Source organism: Etheostoma spectabile, chromosome 16, assembly GCF_008692095.1.
Source record: "Etheostoma spectabile isolate EspeVRDwgs_2016 chromosome 16, UIUC_Espe_1.0, whole genome shotgun sequence".
Taxonomy (NCBI): Eukaryota; Metazoa; Chordata; class Actinopteri; order Perciformes; family Percidae; genus Etheostoma; species Etheostoma spectabile.
This window is the reverse complement of record NC_045748.1, coordinates 23253528-23266201: the sequence shown is the minus strand read 5'-3', so window position 1 is coordinate 23266201 and position 12674 is coordinate 23253528. Positions and strand designations below refer to the sequence as shown.

The following is a 12674-nucleotide window of genomic DNA, read 5'->3' as shown; positions in this document are numbered from 1 at the left end:
ATATATATATATATATATATATATATATATATATATATATGAAACTCATGTATCCCTTTACGGTGTCGTTGAGTGCCGAGAAAGGTGCCTTGAAATAAACTGTATTATTATTTTTAAAAAAAGGCCCAAACCCACCATTTTTGCGAAGACTGGCTGCGAGAATTCAGATGGTTGAGGTACTAGGTAAGGAGACGAACTCCATGAACTGCGAATGTTGCAGTCGCTACCCCAGAACTGCGGGGGAAACACGAAGTTTGTCGACAGTGCAGGGATTTCACAGTTTAAACACAATAAACTAGTTCAACACAATCTAAGCTTCAAGCATAGAGTATGCAGTGACATTTAATAAATTTAATAAATGAAAAAGCAACACTACTGCCGGTTGCTTTTAGAAGAGATGATGCTGAAATTTAACACAGCCTACTTCGTTACTAAGGATAAACAACTTTTCATCCTTGTTAAGTATTTTTTTTAACTGTGACATGACCGAAAAGTTAATAAGCACTTTGTTACTAAGCACTTTTTTTTTTTTTAACCCTAACGTATGGTATTTTATATTTATGGTATGATATATATTTTTATATTTGTACTGTCATGACAGCGATGGTGCTGTCAGTTTACTATGGGTTGAAATATGTGCCAACAAAAACTGAATTTGATTTGTAATATTATTGCTAAACTTGAATAATTGCATTGGAAAATCTGAATAGTATAGTTTGAAATGGATTTTTTTGGTTTGGAACTGAAATCCAATACAATATGATCATCATAGAAAATTCCAACTCTATATATCTTCACATTCAGTTCTCACAATTCAAATTCAGTTAACAAAATTCAATTTCAAGTTACTGTGACAGACATCCGGGTACTTGAAGGATGAAGGAAGAGCAATCGAGCGCAGATCAATAGATAGACAAGGTTATCTGCAAGAGTCAGTCTGCTTGCAGGACAATAGTCATTATCTCTTATTTATCCCTTGTCAATACATTTAAAACTTGTGAGAGTTCATGTTTGTAGTTGTCATAACACTTACTGGTAAGGAGAATTGTATTCATTAATCTTAATTACATTAATCTTACAGTAACGGTTTACATTAGCTTGTAATTTGCTGCATACATGTAACATTAGCTCATTGCTCAGTAGCTTCTAGCTTCCACATTATATGCAGTAAATTGCACGTGAGAAAGGTTAAATACTACTGTAGACACACAAGCTTCAACCAACATATGAAAAGTCATAATAACAACACCATTGATAAACACCCACTAACTCAGTAAAGGTAGGGGTTAGTGTGTTAGTCAGTTAAGGCCATGATGAAGAAACTACATCATTACAAAGTTAAAGAAAGTACCTTCATGTTACAGTATGCTTAAATATACTTGGGATACAATTCTAATGTTACCAGGACAGGTTGGTTAACTACTGGACTAACCTAATGTTACCAGGACAGGTTGGTTAACTACTGGACTAACCTAATGTTACCAGGACAGGTTGGTTAACTACTGGACTAACCTAATGTACCAGACAGGTTGGATTAACTACTGGCAACCTAATTACAGGCGATTGGATAACTACTGGACTAACCTAATGTTACCAGGACAGGTTGGATAACTACTGGACTAACCTAATGTTACCAGGACAGGTTGGTTAACTACTGGACTACCCTAATGTTACCAGCAGGTTTGGTTAACTACTGGACTAACCACAACCTAAGGTTACCAGACAGGTTGATAACTACTGGACTAACCTATGTTACCAGGACAGGTTAGATAACTCTGGACTAACTAATGTTCCAAGACAGGTTGGTTAATCTTGACTAACCTAATGTTACCAGGACAGGTTAGATAACTACTGGACTAACCTAATGTTACCAAGACAGGTTGGTTAACTACTGGACTAACCTAATGTTACCAGGACAGGTTGGTTAACTACTGGACTAACCTAATGTTACCAGGACAGGTTGGATAACTACTGGACTAACCTAATGTTACCAGGACAGGTTAGATAACTACTGGACTAACATAATGTTACCAGGACAGGTTGGTTAACTACTGGACTAACCTAATGTTACCAGGACAGGTTGGATAACTACTGGACTAACCTAATGTTACCAGGACAGGTTGGTTAACTACTGGACTAACCTAATGTTACCAGGACAGGTTGGTTAACTACTGGACTAACCTAATGTTACCAGGACAGGTTGGTTAACTACTGGACTAACCTAATTTTACCAGGACAGGTTGGTTAACTACTGGACTAACCTAATGTTACCAGGACAGGTTGGTTAACTACTGGACTAACCTAATGTTACCAGGACAGATTGGATAACTACTGGACTAACCTAATGTTACCAGGAAAGGTTAGATAACTACTGGACTAACCTAATATTACCAGGACAGGTTAGATAACTACTGGACTAACATAATGTTACCAGGACAGGTTGGATAACTACTGGACTAACCTAATGTTACCAGGACAGGTTAGATAACTACTGGACTAACCTAATGATACCAGGACAGGTTGGTTAACTACTGGACTAACATAATGTTACCAGGACAGGTTGGATAACTACTGGACTAACATAATGTTACCAGGACAGGTTGGATAACTACTGGACTAACCTAATGCTACCAGGACAGGTTAGATAACTACTGGACTAACCTAATGTTACCAGGACAGGTTAGATAACTACTGGACTAACATAATGTTACCAGGACAGGTTAGATAACTACTGTACCACATAATGTACCAACAGGTTGGATAACTACTGGACTAACCTAATGTTACCAGGACAGGTTGGATAACTACTGGACTAACCTAATGTTCCAGGACAGGTTGGATAACTCCTGGACTAACCTATGTACCAGGACAGGTTGGTTAACTACTGGACTAACCTAATGTACCAGACAGGTTGGTTAACTACTGGACTAACCTAAGGTTACCAGACAGGTTGGTTAACTACTGGACTAACCTAATTTACCAGGACAGGTTGGTTACTACTGGACTAAATATTTTACCAGGACAGGTTGGATACTACTGGACTACCATGTTACCAGGACAGGTTTAGATACTTGGACTACCTAATGTTCCCAGAAATTTTAGATAACTCCTGGCCTAACCTAATGTTACCAGGACAGGTTAGATAACTACTGACTAACAAATGTTACCAGGACAGGTTGGAATACTACTGACTAACCTAATGTTACCAGGACAGGTTGGATAACTACTGGACTACCCTAATGTTACCAGGACAGTTGTTAACTACTGACTAACCTAATGTTACCAGCAGGTGGAACTACTGGACTAACCAATTTACCGGAGGTTAGATACACTGGACTAACCTAATGTTACCAGGACAGGTAGATACTACTGGACTACAATGTTACCAGGACAGGTTGGATACTACTGGACTAACCTAATGTACCAGGACAGGTTATAACTACTGGACTAACCTAATGTTACCAGGACAGGTTAGATCCTACTGGACTAACCTAATGTTACCAGCAGGTTAGATAACTACTGGAACACATAATTTTACCAGGACAGGTTGGATACCTACTGGACTAACCTAATGTTACCAGGACAGGTTGGATAACTACTGGACTAACCTAATGTTACCGGACAGGTTGTAAACTACTGGACTACCTAATGTTACCAGGACGGTTGGTTAACTACTGGACTCACCTAGTTTACCAGGACAGTTAGATACTACTGGACTAACCTAATGTTACCAGACGATTAGTTAACTACTGGACTAACCTAATGTTACCAGGACATGTTGGATAACTACTGGACTAACCTAATGATACCAGGACAGGTTGGTTAACTACTGGACTAACCTAAAGCTTTCTCCTTCTGTCTGCAGTCTGGAAATAACACCATCATTTAGCAGCTGTGTCTGATCGCCACTTAATGTTAAATATACTTGTGTGTACAGTATATATAGTAATGTCAGAATATTATAATGAAGATACACATATAGTTAATGTCTTTTTAGAGCTTGTATACCTAACAGGTTATTATTAAAACAGGTAGTATTTGAATATAATTATTCAGTTAGAAGATACCAGTGCCCAGGTCATACTTTGATGAAAAAATAGACATTGAAAAACAGTTTATAATATATGCACCTAAAAACACAGACAAAGCAGTTATTTTAATGCATTTATTTTTTGAATACCAATCTCTAATATAACAAATAATCTATTCAACATCTCTCTTTGGCTTCTGTCTCCCTGCTCTCGTCTTTTGCTTTCCGCTTTCCCCTCTCCTCCTCCTCCTCATCATCTCTCCCTTCTGGTGATGCTAGTGCAGCACCTGGCCCTGGTTTGTCCTCTAGGATCGGGGCAACAGACTGATGCAGACTGCCCTAATGCCTCATCCACGTTGGCAAACCAGGGCCAACCTGCTGCTGTGGCTTCCGTCCTCAGTGAGCGCCTCCGTCTGTCCTTAGTCCCTGTTAAAAGACAGCAAACACAAGGAAACAATGTTAACGTTATCAATGCTATAACGTAACGTTATACTTTTTAGGTGGGAATCTACTCATACATTTTAGCTTTCATTTAGCGTTGCTAGTCAAGTAAACAAGGTGCAGATTTACCTCCCATCCTCAGCTACAACTGATAAAACACACTAATTTCTAAATCTCTGCTAACATGTAAAAAGAGATGAAAATGCCACCGGACATTAAACTTTACAAAACACAAATGGCCCAAAAGACCAAACCAGCTGACAGCCTAATGTCAAGTGATAGGTTCAGCGTAACATTAGCTTGTGATGCATCTACCTTGGTATTAATAGCAATTTGTACCATTAATGTAACACATTAACGGGGATAACAAATACTTACATTTAAGTGTTTTTGTGCCGTCAACGATGTCGCTCCAATTCTTCTTCGTTCCGCTTACGTCCGGCATTGTTTTTTTATTTAACAAGTTGGCCAAGCCGCACACTTAGCATTGTGGGTGATTTGGGAGTGCGAAAGATACACACTGATCTGCGCTCGATTACTTCATCCTTCAAGTACCCGGATGTCTGTCACAGTAACTTGAAATTGAACTGAATTTGAATTGTGAGAACTGAATGTGAAGATATAGTGAGAATTTAAGTTTCATTGATGATCATATTTTATTGGATTTCAGCTCCAAATGAATGAATTTAATTTCAAACTATACTATTCAGTTTCAAATTCAGTTTTTCAATGCAATTATTCATAATTGCATAATTAATTACTTGTTTAGCAATTCAAATATAAATGATTCAATTTCAGTTCCTGCCCATAGTTTACCTTCTATGTTGCATCTTCAAAAGTGCAAAATAACATGTGACAGTGAATTTGAAACAGCAGATTGTAATTTAGATTGCATTTATTATCAAATTATTTATTAGTAATACAGTGAAAATTAGTAGAAATGTAAATATTTTGGGTAGAATGTTGATTTACGGTGTGTGCCCCTAACTTTTCTTGTTGCGCCCTTAATATTTTCAGTTGGGGGCCACTGTGCTTCTAGTGAAAAAAGTAGTCTGGAGCCCTGGATATAGATTTCAGAAACTGAAATTCAAGTTTGCAATAAAAGAACCCTCAGCCTAGACTCCAAAAAATGTGAAATTAAAAAGGGAGATTTAAATGGAGGCAGCTGCAACATTAAAAAGGCCAGCAGTAGGATCAAATGAGCTGGTAACACTTTATTTGAAGGGGTGTGCATAAGACCGACATGACACTGTCATTATTATGACATGTCACCTGTCATAAGCATGACAAAAGTCATTTTGAGTGTTCATGACTGTTTTCATTAAGTGTCATTCGGTAAATTATGACACATTTAATGAAAAGTTAGCATTGTCCGAGATGTCTCTGTTATAACAACTTGACATTAAGCAAGACAGTACAACCTGTCAATGTCTTTGTAATGACAACTTGACATTAACCATAACCAACATAAGTCATAAATATGTCATGACAGGCCCAATTATCAAACTTTAATAAACTATTTAGCTTAATGTCATTAATCGGTTGTTTTCTTTAAGTTGGCTGTCATGAAAGCATAATAATTGTGTCATAAATACTTTTCATTGACAATTATCAATTTGACATTAATAATATCCTTGACCTTGACAAATGATTGGGTCATGTCAGTCTTGCACCCCCCCTTCCAATAAAGTGTTACCACAGAGTTCAACACTACAATAGAGAGTACAGCCATCACACATGTTTCCACCCATGTGACAAAAAAATTGCAATTATAATTTTAAATGGAAATCAAGCACAGGTTTTGTCCACTGGTTGATGCCACCAAAAAAAAGAAAAAAAAAGAAGAAAAAAAAGCGCGGAACAGTTTGATTCAGTGGAAACGACTTAACTCAAATTCCGCTGCTCTTATTTTCCTCATTGTATATATCTTCTTATTTTTACTTTTTATATTGTTTAATTGAATGTTATGTTTGTCTGTGGACCTAATTGGTTAAAAATGTCTTGTTGTCACCGTGGGATAGAGGGAAACAGAATTTCGATTTCTTTGTATGTTTTGACATGTGAAGAAATTGACAATAAAGCAGACTTTTGACTTTTTTTTTGACTTTTTTGACCAGGGTTGGGCCCTGGTAACCTGACAAGTGCTCCACCCTTCTTTTGTAAATTCAAACCAAGCCAGTCAACCTGGGTTTATCCCTGGTCATGACATTTCAGACGTGAGTCACAACCCAGGGGCAACGCACAACAATCACATTAAGTGCTAGAAATGGGCGGGGCAGTTTACATGACATATTCACATACTCCAGTCCATCTGTATCGGCTGTTCAGCCGACGGCCGACCCTCGCAGATGCCAATTCAACAAAACAAAAAAAAGGCACAATGGCTTCATGTAAAGAATGTTCTTAACAGTGTTACATCATGTTGATGATTAGAGTAGATAAAAGGTAATGTTTCTTGGTACGTCATGTTTATCATGGATGTGTTTGCTACTGTTGCCAGGCAGCCTGCTTTCCTTTATTTACGCTCTCTTCTTCTTGAATACTTCTTACTTTTTCCTCGTTTTTGTTTGTTTGTACGCCCTCTGGTGTTTCAGAGAATACTACAACGGACAACAGGTTGACAATAAACGTCTTGGTGCAGGCTTGTAGCGCTCGCGACAGCGTGACACCGGCCCCTGTAGATGCAGAGGACGAGTATAATCAAAGGTTTGGGTTAGGGTTAAATCGTAGGGTTTCTTAATGGCAACGAGGGGCATGGGCACAAGAGAACCATCCATGTGGAAAACCACTTAAAAAATCTGGTTTGGTTCTTTAAAAAAAAGGCAATTAAAAATGTTAAAAGTGTTTAAAAGAGATTATCGAAAATCTAGAAACATTGAATATTGTTGCTTGATTAAATTGTTACAGAATGCATAATGAACTGTTTCAGCTTATGTCAAGAATACATTCTTTAAAGCTTTAGTGCGTAACTTTTTGATATTAATTACATTCAAGCCATTGCCAAATGAGTTGCTACAAAGCTAATTAAGAGTATCAGCTCCACAAAACTCTCCCGTGCAGAAGCTAGAGCGAAGATAATTACCTCTTCCGAAGAGTCCTTCTTGTTTTTTTTAAATCCTCCGTGTCCTCCTTGGCTACTAGCAACTGTGTGGAGGAAGGGTGGAGGCGCGTGCGCGACCACGGAAGGCTTGGGTCATGTGGACACGACGACAGTCTTGTTGTCATTACTTAGAGTTCCTCATGGGGGCGACAGAAACTACGCACTATAGTGTGAACATGAGTTAGCCGTTGGACGTGGTGTATTACAAATGTTGTTAATATGGAGTAATATGTCGGTGAGGGACTTATAATGACGTGCAGCCTCTGCTGATAGCTACGTTACCTTTTTTTCTTTTTTCTCAGCTCTCTTATGGGACGGACTGAGCACTTCTGCCTCACAGCAAGAAGGTTCTTGGTTCGAATCCAGGTCGTTCCGGGCCTTTCTGTGTGGAGTTTGTATGTTCTCCCCGTGTTTGCGTGGGTTTCCTCCGGGTACTCCGGTTTCTTCCCACAATAAAAGACATGCATCCTAGGTAGGACTACAGTTGAAAACTAGCCAATTGGCTAACACTGGCGCATTTACAGAAATGTTCATTAATGTGCATTGTCCTAATCAAATAAATAAAAATAAATAATGTGAGACACCAGATTTGGATTTGTGCTTTAGAAATTAATCACAGTGAAACGATAAAATCAACTTAATTTCTTGCGGATTGCTGAAAAATAACAAATTCAAGTACAAAACAACTCTCAACTATTGACAGAAAACGCTTGGTTACATTGTAACCTTGGTTCTCTGAGTGATGAGACTATATCTTCACCATACATATGAAATAGTAACAGTGTAACTGTTAGTACAGGAGGGAAGCCAGTCATTTGAGTTAGTGACAAACCTTTCAGTGCTCGTTGTTTATTTTGTGACTTTTGGTTAAATAAAAAACAAGTGTTAAAATCTTCCTTGTCTCGATCTCGTGAACCCAATCTTGTGTCTCCTTAGCTGGGTGTCTCGTCACATTCCTAATATGCAACTAATGTAGATGATCAGGCAATTAGGCAGGCTTTGATTGTTTCCCTGAAAAAGGTAAAACCCCCAGAAGACTAAGAATTACCAATGTCCCTAAAATAATTATGACTATTACCAAAATTTTGACAAATAGATTAAATAAGGTTATTACTTCTCCAACTCATGCTGATCTGGTGGAGTTTATGGGTCATTTTTTTACATGTTTATTTGGTTTATTTCCTATTTTGTAGCAATTCTGTTGAATAGCTTTGAATCCAGTAGCTACTGTGTCATCTTTTCTTGATTTTTGGGGGGTGATGGCAAGGAATGGATGAGGATGTGTTCATGTTGTGAATTGTGTGCTTTGTATTGTTAAAAATTAAAAACTGTTCATCACAAAAAAAAAAACTTCTAATAGCAACTCTACTCGATCGCGGTGCCCCGTCCTCCTTTTTCCGTTGCAGATTAAGTCCTGCCGCATGCGTGAGGCGGGCGTGGCTAGTCGTCATAGCGACGCCGCAGGAAAGTTCCGTGACCTAACGCAACCCCACCCACAGAACGTCGAAGGTGTGTTGTCTTGATCCCCAACGTGTGGCTGCTTCTACAGCCAGAGGACAAATTTAGTTTCAAAAGAAGCTGAAGGCAGCAAAAAAAAAAAAAAAAAAAAACTAAAAAAACTAAAAAAAAACACTGCTGGCTGAAGTATTTAAAAATGGCGGGTTTGGACCAATCAGTAGTCTGCAGGTTTTCAAGTCACCTTTTGGTATCGCCTCAGCTCGCTTGGAACCTCGATGGAGGTGATACTGAAAAAAGTACCTGTTGGCAGGTACCAGGTACTTTTTTTGGGGAAACCAAAAAAGACAAGTAATGGAAAAATGCTATAACATTCAGAAGGTTGGGGGTTTGACTCCAGGATGTGCAGTTTTATCTCAAAGTGTATGAAGGTACCTGTAACAAGCGGAAGTGCTTTGAGAAGCCGGAAAAAAGGGTTTGAACCCGCAAATTTCCATTTGCAGCCATTGTTTTTTATATTATCAAGCTTTTTAGAAAATAATCAGAGAAATAATGTATCAAAAATAATAGCAGTGCTTGCATACATAAGACATGCTATGCTATATCATAGTAAGCAATAACAAAACTGATTTAAGTTAAATGAAAAGAAGCTAAATAGGAACAAACATCTTGTTAAAGGTTTTATGACAATTTGTTTAAGATTGGATAAATAATTAAATCTTATTTTATCACTCTACGCCACCACTGGATACACAGCCCAGATACATATAACTATTAGTTTATCAGTCCTTTGCTACTAGTTATTGGCGGTGTTATTATCTACTAATGGGGAAATCACCATAGGCCTCACGACATAATTTCATCATGATACTTACGTCACAATATTATTGCGATTTAAACATTATTCTGCGATATATTGCAATTTATTACCTTTTACCCCCAACTTCCCCAAATTTTCCTAATTTTAAATTATGTCCCCAAAAAGGAAACTTTGTCAACATCTGTTTTATCTAAAAAAAAAATGCATTTTTCTTTTTGTTTATCTTACTTCAATTTGATTGTTGCAAAATGGGATTGTCAGGCACACAAACTGAAACACATATCTAATGACACTTGGTGTCTGTGTATTGATACTGTATTGCCATGGAAAATTTTGCAATATTATGCTGTATCCATTTTTTTACCCCACCTAGTATCTACTCATGTATAAGGGTAGCTATTATCATCTATCTGCCAATCAAAACAGATACACTTTTTTTCTTTCCTTGGAAGTGGTGTCTGGTCTGGGTCCCATTACAAAGAACAGTGACTACAAATAGTGACCAATTGATGGCACGTAGTTCTAAATGTATTAATTTTACTTAGGCTCCTTTATTAAAATTTCTGTATTAGGCTAATACAAAATGACCAAATGACTTATTTTAATAAGGCTTGGCTAGAACTTTCTTGGCAATTCATCTTCTCTTACCGAGACGTGCACCAACAAAATGTCACAGTGTTAGTTAACCTAAAATAAATTATTTAATATAACTTAGGTGATAGAGACTGGGTGTCAAATAACGTTACAAACTAACTGCCGATTCTGGAAGGTTGGAGCCATGCTGTCGAGGAGGTAGCTAACTCTTACCGTATTTTCTATTCTTAAAAATGAGTCGTTAAATAGTTAGCTACGTTCATACGTTAAAACTATGAGGTGGCCTATTTGTCTGACAACCACAAAGACAGGAACTATAAGGAGAGGCAAACAAGACAAACAGGAACATCCAGTAAGTCTTTATGGCAAAGTAGCAACTAGCGTTTTTAACTTTAAACTTTAAACCGGACTCTGAACGTCGGCTAACACTATTGGCGTAACGTTGGCACCTAATGTTTCCATGACAACTGAACTTCATTTGACGAATAAGACAACCGTGGCATTACATTTACCTGTAGCGTTGAACCTGACATGGTGGCTGTCAGTTTGTAGTGCTGGACATTCACACAGCGTCAAAGTCTGCTCCACCTGCCGACGCTCTTCTTCGGGCCAGACAGTCAGCGAAACAGCTTCAGGAGGAGTTCCACGAGCTTAGTTAAACTGAAAGTGGAATGTGAAATTTAACGACTGCTGAGGCTGTTCACAGGCGCTCCATTGGGGGTGTATTTATGTCCATAATGGAAACAAATCGGAGTCAAAGATTTGATTTCGGTTATACTGGAGCTCGACGTAAAACTGACGTCAGTAGATGGCGACTGGATTGGACGCTGCAAGAACCAATCAAATTCGATCATTCAATGCACCTGCCGAGGCGATGCAATTACGTATGGCACATGATCTCTTCTCATACCTTTAATGTATACATTTATTTTAGTAATGAAACCAAACACAATCTTTAGATAAAAGGAAGCATACACTGTGTTGTTGTTTTGACTTAATATTAATTAAATTTACATAATGAACTGGACAAAAAAAAAGAGTCATAGCTGTTTCAAGAATCTGTTTTAAGACATTTGTTGCTCTAGCTTAGTTCCTCCATCCTGCTCAACTCATGTGCCCTTGAGCAAGGCACATCATTTCCAACTGACATCTCTCCATACATAAGGCATGTGTATGGGACGTGTGTGTGCGTGTGTAACAAAGGGAAAAAATATAATATGTAAGGTCTTCTTTATTAATACATTTTAATTATTTATATCTTAGATGAACAAAGGTTAAATATAGTAGAGATAAAGGTTAACTGCACAACCACACTTTTTTAGCATCAGCATATTGTCATAATGGCTTTACCAGAAACAGCCACCCACCTTCATGACTTTAATGGTAATCCACTTGCTTTGTGCTTCTAATTTCTAATTTGTTTAATAGCATGTGAATGCCTCATATCATGGCTAATGAGACTATCATGGCTAATGATAATACACATTTAAAATAGGTGGATGCCCATCTCCTTTTTTCCTTGTGTATCATTTAGTCATACTCTTAGGTCTCGGGGCGGCCTCTAGCCCCATGTAGGCTGAGTCCATTGCAGCGGTCCGGGTTCGAGTCCAACCTGCGGCCCTTTGCTGTATGTCATCCCCGTCTCTCTCCCAACTTTCCTGTCTATCCACTGTCACTATCTAATAAATTAACCCCCCCACCCCCCCACCAAAAAAAAGGTGTATTAGTCTCAACTTTTCAATTATGAAAAGCAACAGGGGACCCCAAACTTCCCTTTCCCGAGCCTCACTAACCAGCTCTGACTGGGGGATCCCGTGGCGTTCCAAGGCCAGGTTGGAGATACAATCCTTCCACCTAGTCCTGGGTCCTCCCCGAGGCCTCGTCCCAGCTGGACATACCTGGGAGCTGTGGCTCTACTCTGAGCTCCTCACGGATGACTGAGCTTCTCACCCTATCCTATAGAGATAACAATAATAACACTAATATTATTATTAATAATAAGAAGAAGAAATACATTTGGCTGTAAAAGGACATTAACCATAAATTATGAATGTATGTATATGTACTGTATGTATGTATGTATATGTACTGTATGTATGTATGTATGTATGTACTGTGTGTGTGCATGTGTCTATGTATGGTCCTCTCTGCCCTATTCCCCACCCCCCCGAGTGAGGAGTTGTAGAATCTGATGGCATGAGGGACAAAGGAGTCCTTGAGTCTGGTGGTCCGGC

General features: G+C 38.4%; 1 protein-coding gene across 1 annotated transcript in view; it reads right to left on the bottom strand.

The window, feature by feature from the left end:
- pkn3 (protein kinase N3) overlaps positions 1–11242 on the bottom strand; it is a 43407-nt gene extending 32165 nt beyond the window's left edge. Inside the window, 1 exon segment of the mRNA XM_032539393.1 lies at positions 10953–11242. Coding sequence (XP_032395284.1) covers positions 10953–10973 — 21 coding nt within the window. The 5' untranslated portion in view covers positions 10974–11242.
- Positions 11243–12674: the final 1432 nt, after the last annotated feature.